Source organism: Choloepus didactylus, chromosome 4 (genome assembly GCF_015220235.1).
Source record: "Choloepus didactylus isolate mChoDid1 chromosome 4, mChoDid1.pri, whole genome shotgun sequence".
Classification (NCBI taxonomy): domain Eukaryota; kingdom Metazoa; phylum Chordata; class Mammalia; order Pilosa; family Megalonychidae; genus Choloepus; species Choloepus didactylus.
The window spans coordinates 79,204,097-79,223,190 of record NC_051310.1 but is presented as its reverse complement, the minus strand read 5'-3'; the positions used below and the strand labels follow the sequence as shown (position 1 = coordinate 79,223,190).

At 38.3% G+C, this 19,094-nt stretch overlaps 1 protein-coding gene across 1 annotated transcript in view; it reads right to left on the bottom strand.

Annotated features, from left to right (window-relative positions):
* Positions 1-19,094, bottom strand: part of CERS3 (ceramide synthase 3) — a 163,276-nt gene that overhangs the window by 42,567 nt on the left and 101,615 nt on the right. The window contains exon 13 of the mRNA XM_037835060.1: positions 8,469-8,622. Coding sequence (XP_037690988.1) covers positions 8,469-8,622 — 154 coding nt within the window. The remainder of the gene's footprint in view (positions 1-8,468; positions 8,623-19,094) is intronic.

Sequence of the window (19,094 nt, the reverse complement as noted above, 5' to 3'; positions counted from 1 at the left end):
TTTCCTGGACAGCCAAGATCCTAGAACCCTCCCAGAGCCTGGGCTTTCTTTACATTTATCATAGGGAAAAGGGTAAAGGAGATTCTGGGGGTACAGGTGGACCTAGAGGTTTCTTGTGAGCCGCTGACCTTAGCCAGTGTGCCTCTGTGGCCAGGCCTCAGTGGAGTGCTCTGGGGACTGGGCCTGTGGTTCCAACCCAGCCAAATGGTGGAGAATAGTCATTTCTATTCCCTTCAAAGACATGACCAGCGCCAAGGTTTCCAGGTGCACCCTGAAGTATTAGAGAAGCATAAATACAGGCCTCAGTTGCTTGGAGGAATATTCAGGCCAAGGCTTGCTGGCAATGACAAGTCTTAGGTCAAGCAACCAGACCAGGGTCTATGGAGCCAGATGAAGTGGGTGTGCACAGCATTGCTTTTCTTGGGATTTTCCCAAGTCAGTTGCATTTGGCGAGGAGACGCCATTTGCAGAAAATGGCCCCTTTGAGACTCTATAGTTCCACAGCAGGTATACTTGTTATTCCCAACACAGCATGGATAAAGCCATCTGCACCATAAATCATCCAGGTGCTGAAGTCCACATGATAAATCAAAATGAAAATGTTTTAAAAACCAATTTATTTTACCCATACCTACAAACTGAATGCCTTTGCAGGAATAAGGTTTCTTTGCGTTTCACAGAGCTCTCTTCTGTAGTAGTGGTGGGGGGGGGGTGGCTACACGGAGGGGTGTGGCCACAGAAAATAGCAGGAGATTAATGGAACAGTGCTGGCCAGTACTGAGTCTTCCCCCAAAAAACCCACCTGCTTTTACCAAGCTTTCTGGCCCAAGGGCCCATTAATAAAACTTTCACATCCTGGTGTGAATGTGTAGATTTATTAACAAGCCATAAATTGTGCTTGTCCCCCCTTTCTAGACTGACACAGAAATAGAAACTTTAATTCCATGTAAGATATCTCTGTGTGTGTATGGGCATTTATGGACATGTACATGTGTGTCTGTCTCTACCAAAAAAAAAAAAAAAAAAAGAAGGAGAATATCTGTTCCTTTCAGGAATATATAAAAATTCATTCAACTTTTGTAAAAGGATTTTCTAAAATCATGGGTACAAGAGATGCTGGGGCTTCTTTTATTACTTTTTAATTTGGATGTTCCCCCATGCCTCACCCTCCTTTCCAATTTCAGCAAGATATGCTCTGTGGCTCACAGGCCATCCTAGTACAACAATAAAGAAAGGCAGGATTTAGGCACCATCACTATTCTTTAAACATGCTTTCATCAGGCATTGCCTTGAACAAGTCCCTTCATTTTACTACTGCTTCAGCTGACTGTCATTCAAATTACTTGAACAGTTCAGTTACCCCCAAGAACTAGTACTCTGGAAGAACATGATAGAAGAGGTATTTAAGAGGAAGCACAAAGGGAGCTAATATGTGATAAAGTAAGTATGAAAACCATTTGTCAGAATTTAATAATTCATGGGTAATCTCAAGGAAGTGAGGTTCCCCAGTCTAAAACAGATACCTAGCAGCTGAGCCCTCAAGACAGTAGTCCTTTCTCAGCTGCTGGCATCCAGCTGCCTTTCTATGCTTAGTTCCAAGGAATAGAGGATGGCTTGAAGAAACTAAAGTAAATACATACATATATATTTAAAATAGTATTTCTCTATCAGGGGTCAGTCTGCCTGGAAAAGAGCTGAAAAGTCACAATATTGTAGTCAGCATCTGAAAGAGCAGTTACAGCATCTGGTTTTGTGTAATCACAAGGACTATCCTAATGGAAAGAAGACCTCTTTTAGAAAAAAAATAATAGAAGAATTTCTAAATAGCTTGGAAACAGATATTGAATATCCCAGTTTAAGAAAAAGCCTGGAAATTTTAATTTGGGTTTAACAAAACATATCTGGGCTGACAACCAGAACACCTTATGGGTCCCCGTTCTGACTGTCCACCTTAGTACATGACCTTAGGAAGTTCTCTCTGAGTCTCCATTTCCCCACCGTGCAGATGAACCCCTCCTTCCAGTTCTGAAACGCTCCCATCTGTGCTGCTTCCATCTCAAACTGGGAATGTATGGCTGGGACTTCTCTCGAGCACTCTTCCAGGTGCCCTAGTGCCTACAGTTCTATTAAAGAGGCTTTCCAAACAAGGGAAAAGCAACAGTGTTTCTATGAAGATAGGAAAGCTGGAAAGAGCCCTTCACATTGCATTACTTGTATGCCCGGCCTCTCACTCACAACATTGTCTTCATTATCTCAGAGCCATGCAGACAGCTCCTAATGGACCTGGACTTCTTTAAATCGCTCTACTTTTTTCAGATTTATAAAATTTTATAAATTTTATAAATTTATAAAAATTTATAAAAATTCAGGTTTAATGTTCCACACCAATGCAAGGTGGTGGTGGAGGGGTGGTATATGGGAATCCTGATATTTCATGCATGACTGTTTTGTAAATCCACAACTTCTCCAACAAAGAAAGAACAAACAAAACAAACAAACAAACAAATAACTTCAGTTTGTGACTGCTTTAAGCCAGAAAAAAAAATTCCCTAATGGAGATACCCTTAATGACATTTTCAAAAGACTGCTCAGTCTCTGATGAGCTGGGTACTCAATGATTTCTTGAGTACCACACTGAATACATATGCAGAAACACATATAAACACAGACATGGACCCACACACAGACACACACACACAGAGATAATATTTGCAATTGTTTTGAGGACATATGTTCACAAATATGGAACTGCAGGGGACAGAAGAGCACAGCCTAAGCAGCCTAGGCTCTGAAGTCTCATGCTTCATGGGTGTGACTTCCCACTGCTGGGTGACCTTGGGCAAGTCATGTAACTTCTTCACTCACCCTCACTCTCTTCCTCTATAAAATAGGGATAGTAACAGCCGGTTCACAGAAGGGCCAGGAGACTAAATATCAACATGAATTCATCTATGTGAAAGTGAGTGGTGAGCTGGGATGCAATAGGGGTCATAGTGTCATGGTAGACATTTGAGGTCTCTTCCAGTTCTAAAGTCCTATGGAATTCTCCATGTTGTTGAGCTGACTGTAGAATGTGAAAGAATATCCGCATTTGAAATCCATTGTCAGGCTACTTCTGCACATTGTTTTTGCTATCATGACAAGTTAATAAATTACACTGTTGTTTCTTGAATAAACTGTCAACCTAGTTAATCTATATAGATTATATAGCTATAAATTGATAATGTTTTTATAATACTCTATTCAATCTGCAGTCTTCACAATATTTTTATGAGTTTTATGAAGTCTTGTTCAGTAAAATGCAGTTTCTATATCCACTATTACCTCCTAACAAAAGAGACTTGGAGTTTCTTGGAAGTTACAAAATTTGTATTTCTTCCATAACATGCTGACATCTGAGAGTATGAGTCAAAAAAGACCACTGGGAATGTGGCATGCAAGTCAACTGGCAGCAAATGGCTTAGAAATTGTCAGTGGAGCCCCTGACTGCAAGTCAAGGATTCTGACACCTGATACCAGCTGCAGCACGGTCTTCCTCAGCAAAAGAAAGAAGCTTGCCCAGGAATCAGTCACCACACTACTTGTAATTTACAGGCTCCCTATAATTCAGCAAAAAGGACCAGCCTATGTAGTAATAATGAGGCTAATGGTAGCTAACATTTAGTGCGTGCTTCATATGTGCTAAATACTGTTCTAAGGGCTTTATCCTATAAGCTGGGTACTAACATTATCATCCCCCACTTTACAGATGAGAAAACTGAAGCCATGAGGAAAAGTGGCATGCCCAAGATCACAGCCAGTAATGGGAGAGCTGAGATGTGAGTTTACATGGAGCTTCTACTCTTAACTACTATTCACATTTCCTCCACTCAAGTGCCTAGAGGAGTGATTTGGGATTAAAAAAAAAAAAACAATTTCAAAACATTTTTCTTATGTTTTAAAAATTCAAAACTAAGCTAATGAAAGGATTTGTGTCGCACTTAAATCCATTATCTTCATACCTCATGTACTCACTGTTTTGTTTTCACTCCATGGAAGTATTTTAAATTATTTTCTTTAATTTATTAAATGCATTTAATAATTAAATCTAATTCTGGTTATTATTTTCTTTCCTGAATTCAAGTAAGGAATAATAGAAAAAGGCAAAGTATTACAAATTGAGAGATTCAAGTTCTGATCTTGGCTTTGCTGTGAAATTACTGTGAATTTGGTCTAGGCTTCCATTTTTCATTTTTATTAGAGGGATGTACCATATCATCTTGAAGGTTCTTTCCTTTAACTAAAATAGCTCAGAGGATATACAGTGTCATTCTCTGAACTTAAGAGATACTGCCTATGGAGTTGAAGGTGGCTGGTGCTAGTTTCTCCATCCTGGCTTCAATGGATACTTGCTACAGCAATTCTCTCCACATCTTCATATTCATCAGTCTAAAATATCACCAAGATCCAGCATGAGTTGGCCATGATCCAGGACGACATTTTGAAAGAAGAAAATTAAAACTTCAGGAAGCTCAAGTTCACTTAGGTAATGTTAAACAAAAGCACACTATGCTCTATCTAAAAGCACTTCCCCTAAAAGCACTTTTCATGTTTGCAAAGAGAATGACAAGATGAATATGTCAACCTGTCATGCTTCCTGTGGGCTGGTAGTTAATCATACTATTACCCCTTTATAGAAACCAGTTAATTTTCAGTGCCAAGTCTTGTTCTCAAGGAGCAAGATGCCTGCTGACTGCAGCTTATACATGTTAGTGTCCTGAACTTAAAGTGATATTTTCATTTTAAGGAATTTGAGAATGAAAGCAAATGGTGGAATGCCCTAATTCATCACATGTATGCAATGACACTAAGGATTAGGGAAAATAAGATGTGAATATTTTTAATAATGCTATTTTTAAGACATATAATCACTTTCTTGGTCTCCCACAAAAATTCATGGAGGTCATAAAAAGATCAATAAATTAGTTTGTACCTTTCCACCCAAAACCATGTGGCTTGCTTCCCCAAATTATTTATTCATTTGCCTATTTAAAATCAATTAAAAACTGAAGGCCAAGCATGTATAAGGAGCTTGAAGCACAAATTCTCAATTTCTGTTGCAGGATTTAAAAGAAACTTTTGGAGCTCCATGAACTTCAGTGATTGTATTTTTAAAATATCCAAAACTCAATCACCTTAGTAACAAGTGACATTGCTTTAAATGCTAAATATTTATTTAAAAGAGTTGTAAACTGATTTGTTAGTTGTTTCTCTAAGAATTTCAATGCCCACCTCTACCCTTCCCCTTCCCTTGGCAGTGGAACTACGCCTTCAAATAGCATTATTTAAAAGGAGGCTTTATGGCTTTGGAAGAATAAGCTAATTTCACAGCCAGTTTTGCCACTGCTATGGAAAACAGACAGCACATGCAAGCCAGCTGAAGTCATATGAACTGAAAGGATTAGGGACACTGGGGCCTCCTCCACTGCTGTCAGACTGCAATTGGAAACAGCTTTTCCAAAGTACAGCAAGCGAAATCAGGAATTCCTGTCCACAGCTCCCCAACTCTCCGGGCTTTTAATTGGGCCTGGCATAACCCACTAGAGATCAGATTCATGAAAATCATCGATGACACCGAACAAGAGAATCTTCTGGTTTCCCAAGTTTTGCTCCCCCCTAGATCCCTTCCAGGCCCGTAATTATTTTCACTCACCAGTTAATGAGAAAACAGTTTCTGCCTGGAGACAAGAGCTCCAGAAAGATTTGACCCAACAGAATTACAGGTTGAGTTCAGTGCCCTCCTCCACTCCAGCCACTGGATGTGCAAAATTGTTTACTCAAATTCTTAAACTCATCACAATTACTTCAACTTTATCAGTCACTTAGAGAAAATAAATTTTACAGAGATCATAGAAAAACTATTTAGAATTTTAATGAACTAGAGCCATTCAATGAAAGCTTTTTTCTTGGCAATCCAACTTTAAAAGAAAAAGTCAGATCTCAAAATAACCGGCATATGTCAGTAATTTAGTTAATAAATTAAAAAAAAAAAAACACCTTTCAAGATCTGCTTGGAGATTAATCGAGACATATCCCAATTTCCTATATCTCTGTCCTGCTCTAGAAGCTAAGAGACGGAGGAAACCCTAGAGGTCACTTATTGCAATGTCCATTTCTTTTATCAACTCTTCAATGATATTTGAAACACATTAACTAAAGTAGGAAAATCAATTAATCAGAGAATTGATCAAAAATGATCTTATCAGATTAATTATCAGCATACTTGTTACATACAAGTCAATCATTCTGATGATACACTACTGTGCTATACATGGGAGGTAACACCTGAAAATGTGCCAGTTGTAACTTTTGCCTTGGGAGATTCCTTTTTTTTTAAGTACAGTTTTATTGAGATATATTCACATACCCTACAATCATCCAAAATGTACAATCAATTATTCATAGTACTATCATATAGTTATGCATTCATCAACAGAATCAATTTTTGAACATTTTCCCTATTCCAAAAGAAATAAAAATAAAATTTAAAAAGAACACCTAAAACATTCCATCCCACCCATCCCACCCCATTCTTCATTCAGTTTTTGTCCCTATTTTCCTACTCATCTGTCCATACACTGGATAAAGGAAGTGTCAGCCACAAGGTTTTCGCAACCACACAGTCATACCGTGTAAGCTACATAGTTACACAACTGTCTTCAAGAATCAAGACTACTGGGTTGCAGTTTGACAGTTTCAGGTATTTCCTTCTAGCTATTCCAATACAATAAAAACTAAAGAGGGATATCTATATAGCACATAAGAATGCCCTCCAGAGTGACCTCTCAACTCCATTTGAAATCTCTCAGCCACTGAGACTTTGTTTTGTTCCATTTCTCTTCCCCTTTTTGGTCAAGAAGATTTTTTCAATCTCACAGTGCTGGGTCCAAGCTCATCCCCTGGAGCCATGTCCCATGTAGCCAGAGAGATTTCCATCCCTGGGAGTCACGTCCCATGTAGGGGAAAGGGCAGTGAGTTCACCTGCCACATGGGCTTACAGAGAGACAGGTCACATCTGAGCAACAAAGAGGTTCTCTCAGGGAGACTCTTAGGCAGCATTATAAGTAGGCTTAGACTCTCCTTTGCAGTAACAACCTTCATAAGATCGAGAGTGCATCCTCAAAGTTTGTGAGAATATCAGTAATAATATCAATAATAATATGGGTGGAGAAGTCCAACGTTTCTGCATTTTTCCCCAGTTCCTCAGGTAGGCCCTGCAAATATATTTTTCTTCTCTGCCGAAATTACTTTGGGATGTATCAAGAGTCCCTGTTTCATTTATCTCTCTAATTGAAGTCTGAACTCTTTTTCAGCTTAACAGTTGCTGTATGAGGCAATACTGACATTCATAGCTGCCGAGCTCTAGCTCTGAGTTGCAGATGTCACACAGATATCCAAAGTTCCAGAGACTGACCAGGTTATACACAAAGAGTTCAGCATCTCAGAACTTAGAGATAACCATTACAACTCAGGAACAGATGTGACTGCTGAAAGAGCTTACAATCCAGGGAAGACTACAATAAGCATTCCCCTGATAAGCTGTGCTCTAAGATTCAATTCTCAGGGTTTACACATTATAGTTACCTTGGAAGATTCTTAATTAGAACTCCCCTAAATATATGATTCCTAGACAAGATGGTGCCATGATCTTTTTTTTTTTACTTGCATCTTTTAAGGCTCAATTCAAACTCATTTACTCATTGAAACTTTCCCTGGTCCCCTTGAATCAGAATTAATTTCTCTTTTATGTTTTCCTTCATAGCAAGTTTCTGGGACCTCTAGTTAACTGAGGACATTAGGCACAATATAGTTGCTATCAGATGGGTAAGATGGTGGGCAGTTTTCCTAAGCAGGGATCATGAGTTATTTATTTCTTTAACCTTCTTGTCACCCTTTTCTATAACTAAAGTCTAGAGCTGAATTCAAAACCAAGCAAACAAAACCCCTTTATTAGCTAAAATGTGTTATCAATTTGTTATTATTTATAAAAGAAAATGTTTTCAGTTAGCAAAGTGTAGCCAAATGATGGACAATATTTCAGAGAGTAGGAAAAAGCTCAAGGGGAGAACATTATATGCAAACTGGGTGCTCAGCAAAGGTAAATATAAGACATCGAAATATGATTCAACTATCAACATAAAACTTGTCCCACACTAGAGGAAATTTGGCTCATTAGATTCTGTAGAAAAGCAGGAATTAATTTTTGTATAAAGAATTTTCAAAAATAACGTCTCTTCAAATAATAGCAATTTCTTAAAAGCACCCTAGAAATCTACTTCTGAAGAATCTAGATATATTTTAGAGAAATGTTTATCTATAATGGTCAAATCAAGGGAAAAAAAAGAATTTGAGTTAACCATGAACTAACAAGAACATTCCACTGTCTGGTCCTCCCCTGGCACGAGCAGTAAGACTTGAACAGCCCTTACCTTTGTGAATATACATCTTTTGAGCATCTTCAAGATTAAAAAACCCCAGTAAAAGTGAAGGACTTGCAGGATCATGAGTTGTAGGTTGAGGAAGATATATGAAAAGAAAGGCTCAAGGTAGTGCAGTGGCAGAATCAGAGTGCAATATAAAATCCTGAAAAACCAAGCAAATGAGAGAATTTCATTATAGCCAAAGTACTTGTAAATTTTCAGTGAGAAAACAAATACTATTCCCCCCAAGGCATGCAACATTTATTTCATCTCTAATGATGTCCAGGAAACTCTCAAAAGAAAACAGTATGATGATATTATCTTTTATATCATTATTAGCAAGCAACAAAAAATGTAGTTTGCCACCTGGGAGAAAAGTTAAAGCAAATGGTCTTTTTTACTGCCCACTGCCTATTCCACAAGGTTTCTGAGCCCTCAGCTTCCTCTTTGCAAACAGAAGAGCATACACTAACCTTACTCACCTTCCTAAGAGAGGAGCTATGGAGAACAAAAGAGATAATGCTTGCCAACAGAATCCTGTTTACATAAAGTTATTATTGCGTTATGACACAACTCATATATATGGTGTCAAAAGTGAATGTAGAAATCCACAAAAGTAAAATTTCCAGATAAAAGTGGCTTTAAAAGAAGTAAAAATCCCATTATTTAATGCTTCCAATCCTACTTTCTAAAGTGAATTGCATACCTTTCTCATTTTATAAGCAGACTTCTGGACACAATTTAAACTGCCCTTGATAGTGTCTTTACGTACTATTGGAGTATGAAAGGCTATCTCTTTCTTTCTTCAGTTTCATGATTATACAGTTTTTACATAGATTTGTATACAAGCATATTGTTTTAATTATAAAAATAATTTATTCCTGCAAAATTAGGAAAATAAGGAAAAGAGAAAATTATCCAATTCCATCACCTTATACCAGTAATATTGTAAATTTGGTATATTATCTTCCAGCTTTTTTCCTATACAGATTTTTAAATTATTTTTTTAAAATTAACACAGAGTAAAATTAACTTTTTTGGTATAGTGTTCTATGAATTATAATACATGTAGAGGCTTGTATTGTGTGACCACCACCAAAATCAAGATATAGAAAAGTTCCATCCCCCAAAACGCTCCATCATGCTTGGCAAGACTTGGCAATCACTTATCTGCTCTCCATTCCTTTAGTTTTGTCTTCTCCAGAAGGTCATATAAATGGAATTGAACAGTGTATAAGCTTTTGATGCTAGCTTCTTTCACTCCACAAAATGCCTTTCAGAAGCATTCAAATTATTGTGGGTATCAGTAGTGTGCTCCTTTTGATTACTAAGTAGAAATCCATTCTGTGGACACACCACAGCTTGTTTATCAATTCATCTGTTGAGGAGCATTCAGGTTCTTTCCAGCTTTTGGCAATTATGAATATAACTGCTTTAAACATTTATGTACAGGTTTTTGTGTGAACATATATTTCGAAATTTTTCATTTTAAAATGAAAGGACAGTTACAAAATAATACAAACCCCACACAGAGAACTCCACCATCCCCCTTTCCCCCCAAATACCAAGAGCCACCAATATTATCATTTGCCACATTTGCCATATTCTATCTACCTGTTTTAGTTTCCTAAAGCAGACACCATGAAATGGTTTGGCTTGAACAACAGGAATGTATTAGCTTACAGTTTCGAGGCTGAGAAAATGTCCAAATCAAGGCATCATCAAGGCGATGCTTTCTTCCCAAAGACCAGCTACCAGGGATCCTTGGCTCCTCTGCCACGTGGCAAGGCACATGGCAATATCTGTTGGCCTCTCCCTTCTCTTCTAGATTTCATTGCTTTCACCTTCTTGCTTCTGTGACTTTCTTTCTGTGTGTCTGAATTTCATTTACTTATAAAGGACTCCAGTGAGAGGATTAAGACTCATTCTGATTCACGTAGGTTACACCCTAACTTACCTTTTTATCAAAAGATCCTACTTATAATGGTTTTACACCCACAGGAATGGATTAGCTTGAAGAACATATTTTTCCAGGGTACATAAGCTTCAAACCACCACACTACCCATCCACATGTCTATCAATCTATCTAGCCATCTAACTATGTGTCTACCTACTTTTTTTATTAATCCATTTTCTGAACACTTGAATATGGTTACATACATCATGCCCGTTAAACTCTTAATACTGCCATGTATTTCCTAAGAACAAGGATATTCATGTGAATTATGTAGCCACTTTAAGTGCTGTTATCAAGTTCAAGAAATTTAACACTGATATAAAGCTTATGGTCTCTATTCAAATTTTTTCACCAGTCCCAATAATACCCCTTTGAGCCTTTTCTACTCCCTTGCTAGATCCATCCAGGATCATGCATTGCATTTAATTGTTATTATCTTTTTAGTTGCTCTTTCTTCTTCTTTTATAAATTATGGGAACATATAGACAACATAAACATTCCCACTTCAACCACTCCCAACCATACCATTCAGAGGGATTAATCACAGTCACAATGTTGTGGTACCCTCATCACCTTCCATTACCAAAACTTTCCCATTTTTCCAAACAGAAAGCCTATACCCTTCATGCATTAACTTCCCATTGCCCTGCCCGCCCCTTCCCCTGACAACCTATACTCTACTTTCTATCTCTATGAACTTGCATATTCTCTGAAATTTTCTTTATAGTTACCATGGGGCTTAAATTTAATATCCTAAATCTATAACAATCTCTTTGCTCTGATACCAACTTAACTTCAATTATATACACAAACTATGTTCCTATACCCTTTCATCCCCCACCTTTATGTAGTTCTTATCATAAGTTACACATTTACATATTTTGAGTACAAAATCACCAATTTCTCATTACATTTTATGAATTCGCCTTTTAGATCCTGTAGGAAATAAAGGGTGGAGTTATAAACCCAAAACACAACAGTACTTGCATTTACATTTACCCATGTTCTTATACCTACTAGATATCCCTATTTCTTCATGTGGCTTCAATCTATTGTCTAATGTCCTTTCTTTTCAATCTGCAGAATTCTCCTTAGCATCTCTTATAGGGCAAGTCTGTTGGTGATGAACTCCCTCAATTTTTGTTTCCCTGGGAATATTTTAATCTTTCCCTCATTTGTGAAAGACAGTTTTGCCAGATCCTGAATTATTTTGCTTTCAGCACTTTAAATATGTCATCCCATTGCCTTCTCACCTCCATGGTGTCTGATGAAAAATCAGGACTTAATCTTACTGAGTCTCTTGTATATGACATTGCTTCTCTCTTGCAGCTTTCAGAACTCTATCTTTGGCATTCAACAGTTTGATTACAACATGTCAAGGTGTGGATCTATTTGGGTGTGTCCTGTTTGGAATTCATTGAGTGTCTCGGATGTGTATATTCACGTTTTTTGTTAAATTTGGAAAGTTTTGAGCCATTATTTCTTGGAATATTATCTCTGCCCCTTTCTCTCTTTCTTCTCCTTCTGGGACTCCCATAGTGCATATATTGGTATGTTTGATGGTATCTCACACATTCCTCAAGCTCTGTTTACTTTTCTTCATTTTTTCCTCTTTCTGCCCCTCAGAATAGATTCTTTCAATTGTCTTCTCTTCAAGTTCACTTATTCTTTATTCTGCCATCTCCAATCTGAACCCCTCTAGGGAATTTTTAATTTGTTACTGTGGTCTTCAGCTCTTTTTGGTTCCTTTTCATAATTTTCATCTCTTTATTGATATTCTCTTTGTGTTCATCTGTCATTTTCCTGATTTCCTTTAGTTCTTTGTCCATGTTTTCCTTTAGCTCTTTAAGCAGATTTAGGACCATTTTTTTCCTCAAAAAGTTTTTATTGTTATATACCAGGTCAGATCCTCCTCACTGATGGTTCTAATGCTTTAATCTTCTCCTTTGCCTGGGCCATCACTTCCTATTTCTTTGTATGGTTTTTAATCTTTTGTTGAAACCTTGACATTTTGATATTTTAATGTGTTACTGCTAAAATTTAGATTCTGAAGCATCTATTCCTTAGCTTGCAACCAGCTTTCCTTGAATGCCAGGCGCTAGCTAACAGGAGGAGGAGGGGGGGGAGAGGGGGAGGGGGGAAGAAAATACTTTTCCCAATCTTTGCAGATCAACCCATGTGAGAACTTCTTCTTCAGAGCTTATCCATTCAGTGAGTTTAGAGAATAGCTTGAGGACAAAATGCAGGGTCCTCCCTGATCTTTTTTGCACAGGCATCTTTTCTTGGGCACATGCATGTGGCCCTAGGAATTCCCCTGTATATACAGATAGAATGGCCCCTCTTCCTTAGGAATCAGTTTCCTCATGGTTCTGGGCACTTCATTGTATACCTATAGTCAGAAATCACTCTCCTAAGGCAACCATAACTTGACTGCTCTCCCAAAGAATTCTGTAGGAGAGCTCTATGAGCTGCCTTCTACACGCAGCAGCTGGTTCATTCCCTCAGGCCACCAGACAGACTGGGAAAGACTTACATACTCTCAGTATGGGAACCAGGGTTACTCTGCTCCCTCTGGAACTGGGACCAGGGGCCCACAGTGGGGACATGGGCTGGTTCCATGCCAAGCAGGTGAAGTGATGGAGGAGGGACCAGTCAGGGCACTATGAGATCTTACTGCTTTTAAGTTGTCATTTTCTTGATTTGGTGCATGCCCTGTTTCTGCAATCCCTGTTTTCTGGAGCTTTGAGAAAGATGTTTCATTCAGTTCTTGCTGCTGTTCAAAGCTTCGAGGGTGGGGGAGTAAAGCCCTGAAGCTTTTCCACAAATGTAAGCTTTAATTTCCTAAGGGTAGATACATCGGAGTTGGTAAGTATATGCTTAACACTTTAAAAAAAAAAACAAAAAAACTAAAAAGACTGTTTTCCAGAGTGGCTGTTTTGCATTGCACCAGCAATGTAGGAGAATGCCGGTTGTTTTGCATCCTTGTCAGCAGTTGGTATTGTCCTAAACAGATTTTTGCCACTGCAGTAAACATAGTATTTTTACGATTTAATGTTTGAACAACTTGACATATTTAGCCTTTACTAAACCAAAAATTATTTATTTAGAAGGTTATATTCCTATATGTGAGATTAGTGTTTTAAGGTGTACAAGCATATAAAAATATTAAAACATTGCTGAATTAATTTAAAAAATTTAACAATTTATAAGGTCAATGGCAATTTATGAAATTCATTGAACTCTAACCAGTATTGGGTGGGTTTAAAATGTACTAATTTAAAAGACAAATAATTTCAATTTGCATTATTTGCAATGCTTTGGCAGTTCCCCTATGTCTTCTCAGTTGCTCTATTTTCTCTTTTGCGATTTATCAGCCCAAGTTTTTGTCTATTTGAGATACAATTATATGAACTCGATATCATGAAGATATTAACCATTTATCCATTACATTTATGCATATATTCCCATTTGCTTTTCAATTCTAAAATGTAATTGCCTTATTGCTTTTCAGAAATTACAGAAAAATATCAAGAGGTTATATCAAGAGGTTACATAAATATCAAGAGTAACAATCACAACCCACAGCTAACCTAGCATATTTTGATGAATGTAATTCAAGTACTCTCTCCTAAAAATACATTCTTTAATGTATCTTTCTCCCCCCACCACATAATTTTCAATAACTGAGATCATACTACACATGAGTTTTGCTTTTTTCACTTAATAATATGTTATAGAGAAATTTCCATGTCAATGAATGTAGCAATATATCAGGACTCAGCAAACTCTTTTGCAAAGGGACAGACAGTAAATATTTGAGGCCTTTAGGCCACATGGTCTCTGCTGCAACTACTCAACCCTGCCACTGTAGCAGGAAAGCAGTCACAGACAATACATAAAAGAATGGGTACAGCTGTGTGTACAACTGAAACTTTATTTACAAAAACAGGCACTGGTATGGATTTGGCCTATGGGTCATAGTTTGCCATCCTCTGCTACATATCATCCTATTTAACAGTTGCATTAGAATGCATTTTATAATTATATCATAATTTATTGAACCAATCCCTTATTGATAGACATTTAAGTTTTTCAAAATTTTTCACTATTATAAACAACACTGTGAGAATTACTTATACAGGCATTTTGATGGTGTTTTAGTTTCCTAGCTGCTAAAACAAATACAATACAATGGGTTGGCTTAACAACAGGAATTTATTGGTTCATGGTTTCAGAGACTAGAAGGATTGCTTCCTCTAGGATGAGAATCTTCAGGCTGGCTGGCAATCTTTGGGGTTCCTGGCTTTTCTATCACATGGCAATGTACATGGTAATGTCTTCTTTCTCCTCTGGGTACCATTGACTTCTGGTTTCTCACTGCTCCCTGTGGCTTCTCTTTCTGTGTCCAATAGTCTTTGTTCATAAGGATGTTAGCTATATTGGATTAAGGCACATCCTCCTTTAGTTTGGGCACACCTTAACTAACAACACCTTCAAAGGCTCTATTTACAAATGGGCTCACACCTACAGACTCAGGGAGGGGGACCTGAACATGCCTTTTGTGGGGGATGTAATTCAATCCCCAACAGATGGGATTGTTTATCTTCTTAGAATAGCTAAAACTCTGAATCAAAGAGTATACTCATTTTATACTTTGGAATATATTGCTAGACTGCTTTCTGGCAAAGGTGTATCAATTCATATTTTTGCCACCAGTGTATAAGAGTACCTTCTTTCCCAGATCTCTGTCAACATTGTATTTTGTCAGTCTTTATCTAAAATGACATCTCAATGTTTAGGTTTATACTTTTACTTCTTGTGATTTTTTCATATATATATATATATATATATATATATATGATACAGTTTATTGGTCATTTTATTTGGATATGTTTATTTATTCTTTTGTGAACTGCTTGTTTATGGTATCTGTCCATTTTTACACTGGGGTGTTCAGCTTTTTCTGTTATTCATAAGAGCTCTCTATGTTAAGGATATCAACACTATTTTTAATGTTGATAAAAATCATTATATATTCTGATACTTCCTTTCAACCTTGCTTATGGTTTTGGGCACCAATTAATGTTGAAAATGTTTACATAATCAAATCTATCAATTGTTTGCCTTATGATGCCTAGCTTACATGTCATGCTTTAAAAGATTGTCCCTACCCCCATCATTATAAAATATATTTTCTTACAATCCTGGGCTTCACCATTCACAAGTTATGTAATGATGGGTCACGTTGTGCATTTTCTCATCTGTAAAATGGAAGCAAAGAGTATCTACCCTATTCATTCAATAAATATTTATGGAGCACCTACCATGCATCAGGCACATTGAACAAAGCGGACCAAAATCCCTAAACTAGTAGGGCACATTCTGGTACCCACATTCATAGGGTCATTAATGTGGATTAGAGGAAATAATATGTGTAAAACACCTGGAACAATGTCTGGCCCAGAGTCATCAATATATGTTAGTCATCACTACCATCTGTCTTCATTATCATCACTCCTTCTATGGCTCCATTGTTGCATTTAAATATCTGATCCATCTGGAATTAACTGTGGTATTTGGTACAAAGTAAAATTCAGAATGTGTTTCACCACATTGCGAGTTAGTTGTTGCAACTCCATTTATTGAATACTACTTTTCCCTGCTGATTCGAGAAGCTCTTAATCATATGTTAAATTCTCATGTATAACTGTCCTTTTCCAAGATGTCGATTTTGTACTATTGAGCTGTATATCCTTATTCTGATATCACAATTTAAATACTTTTGCTTTATAATGCTTTAATATCTGGTTGCAGTTCCCCTTCTTTTTTATTTTATCCCAGAACTCTCTTTATTGTTCTCACTGTTTATTCTTTCAGATTAATTTCAGAACATCTTCTCACATTCCAAAAATTTCTGTGGAATTTCAACTTGTTTTGAATTAAGTATAATCTAGAGATATAAACATATGATATTTCCTCCTGCTATCTAGGAAAACATTTCTCTCCAGTTATTAAATCTTTTACTCTCTTTTATCCCCTGAGTTTAGAAGTTTCTTTATCTGTATGTTTTTGCTCTTGTGAATTTTTTTTTTTTTTTGCATTACATTTTCTGATTACTGCTGGTCGATAGGGAGTTTCATAAACCTTAAATCTAGCACTTGTACTGAACTTTGAGTGCACTTCCAATAATGCTTCACCATTCCCCCTCAGCGTCATTCACGCTGCTGCCAGGGGGCCTGAGTTTAGTAATCCTCTGCAGGCTTATTCAAAGTGTAGCACAGGAATCTGATGATTCCTACTTTCTGTGTGAACCACAGGCTGCCTCCAAGCAGTGGTTGTCATGGTGCTACTCCGTGAGCAAAGGGGGAAAGGAGAGTGAAACTATGAGGAGGACAGTGCCAATTCCAGCTACTGGAGCGCCGAGACAGAAGAAAGCTGAGGTGGTGACGGCAGTGGCCTCCACGCTGGATGCCCTCCATGATGTAATTTGCATCCATTTTCCCAGTTTTCCTGGCTTCCTCTTCCACCACAAACCATAATTTGTCCAGGACTTCAACCACACCAGCCTATTTGTCTCAGGCAATTTTGTGCCTTACTCTATACTCACTCAGCATAGAATGCCCTTCCCCTTGTGAAACTGAAACTCCTTTCATCCATTAAAGCACAGATCCCTCCACAACAAAACTCTCCATACTGGTCTTGTCACCTCTGAATTTCTAACTTTCCTCTCGGCTCCCCAGCTACCAACTTCTTTAGTGTCTGGCCTGATTTCGACCTGCCTTGTAAACTGTTTGTCTGAATTGATTCCTCACTAATGGGCAAGTTTTCCAAAGGCAGTGGCCAAGATGTCTGCATCTCTGTCTCCTCCCTTTACCCGGCCTGGGGTCTTGCATTTTACTATGTTCCCTACTGAAAAATTCAACACTGTCAAAATTGACAAAGGAATCCACTAAAAAACATCTCCTTCACATAAGTCTACCATAGAATAATTACTTCACATAGTCTACCAGAGAATAATTACTAAACATGTAATTATTGATTGTGAGAAATGCAAAGAAAGAATGGACAGGGTGCATACTGTGGGGTTCTGACTGAACTGAGATTTCCCTGCTCCCTCTAGTTGAAGGGAAGATAGAGAAAAGAGAGTTCTAGTTAGAACTACATGTACAAAGGCCCTGAGGTGGGAGGCATCATGGGAAATTCAAGGAGCTAAAAGAATACCAAGGTGGCTTAAGGGAGAAGAATAAGCATGGTAAGGGTGGTGAAAGGTGAGGTCAGAGAGGGGAAAGGAGTCATTTCATGTTAGCCATGCAAATCAAGATCTTCATCATAAGGGCAATGGGAAGCGTTGGCAGCTTTAGAAATGGGAGTGACACATGTGGCACAGAATCAACAGAGCTGGCTTAGTGGCCTAATGCCACTATTTCCTTGCCTTGTGACTGATACAAATCACTGGGCCTTGGGTTTGTTAGTCAGCTGGTGAAACCAGAACCCCACCCTACTGACTGAGAGGCTCCAGGTAGACACGATCAGTATGGCAAACTGTAGAGCCCTAGAAACGGAAGAGACTGCCATTAAAATGCAAATGCCTTCTGAGAGAGCCTGGCCTCTGTGCAGGGAGCAGAGGTCAAAAGCAGGGGCTCTGGCCCCTACTGGATTTGGGTCGTGGGCTCCCCTGGGAGCTTCAGCAAGTTACATACCCTCCCTAGGCTTCAGCTTTTTCTTCTGGAAAATGGGAATAAAACCACCCTCCTCACTGAGTTGTTATGAGGATTAAATGATTTGGCAAATGTAAAGAGTTTAGCATGTAGCAAACATGTAAAAACTTTCAATTATCATTATCACTGTCACTAGTACTACGAGGACTACTGCTCTCCCACCTCCGCCATCTTGTTGCCTGTAGAGGGCTCACGTTATTAACACCTTTAGAGCAACACCTGGAAGACAGTGCTGCTGAGGTGGCTGGACTTTCTGCTTCGAGCGGTAGAAGAGTGGGATTGCAGGGTGTGAGGTCTCTGCACTGCCCAAGCATTCTCTGCAGGACCCTGAGGTGATGGGAGACCCAAGAAATGGGAGGTGAGTTCAGAAGGGACGAACCATTTGGGCACTGGTGACAGCAGGTTATGGTGCTGCAGTTAAATTTTCAGGGCCTCTTTCTATTCATGCCAGTTTCCAATGGTCCAATCTCTCAATATAAATTTCTGCTCCTCCCTCACTAAAAGAATGGGAAGAAGCATAACATAAACGCATTTGCCCTCCCCGACCTTCTCCCTAGCACATGAGTACAGGTGTGTGCAGGTCCATGCATGGACACACAGACACACACTATATCACCAGTCACTCCTTTATAGGCTGAACAGAATCTTCCTCTGCATTGAAAATGCCAGAAGAGTGCTGTACTCCTAAACTCCTAGAGCCAGACCCTCCTGTCCACTGGCCTTTAATTGTTTCAAACTGTTAAACTACTACTGGGGGATTGGATTGCAATACTGGGCCTTTTTTCTGCTCTCAGTTTTGTTTACCATCTTCACTCCTTTACTCACTGGAGTTTAGATGGTTTGTGCAAATCACATTGTTGGTTTAAGGAGGAGCTGGCTTTGCTGGGCTAGACATGGCAGCCACCAAAACTGTACTTTTCTGGTGAAAACTGAAAGTTGAAGGTCTTTTTTTCTTGCTA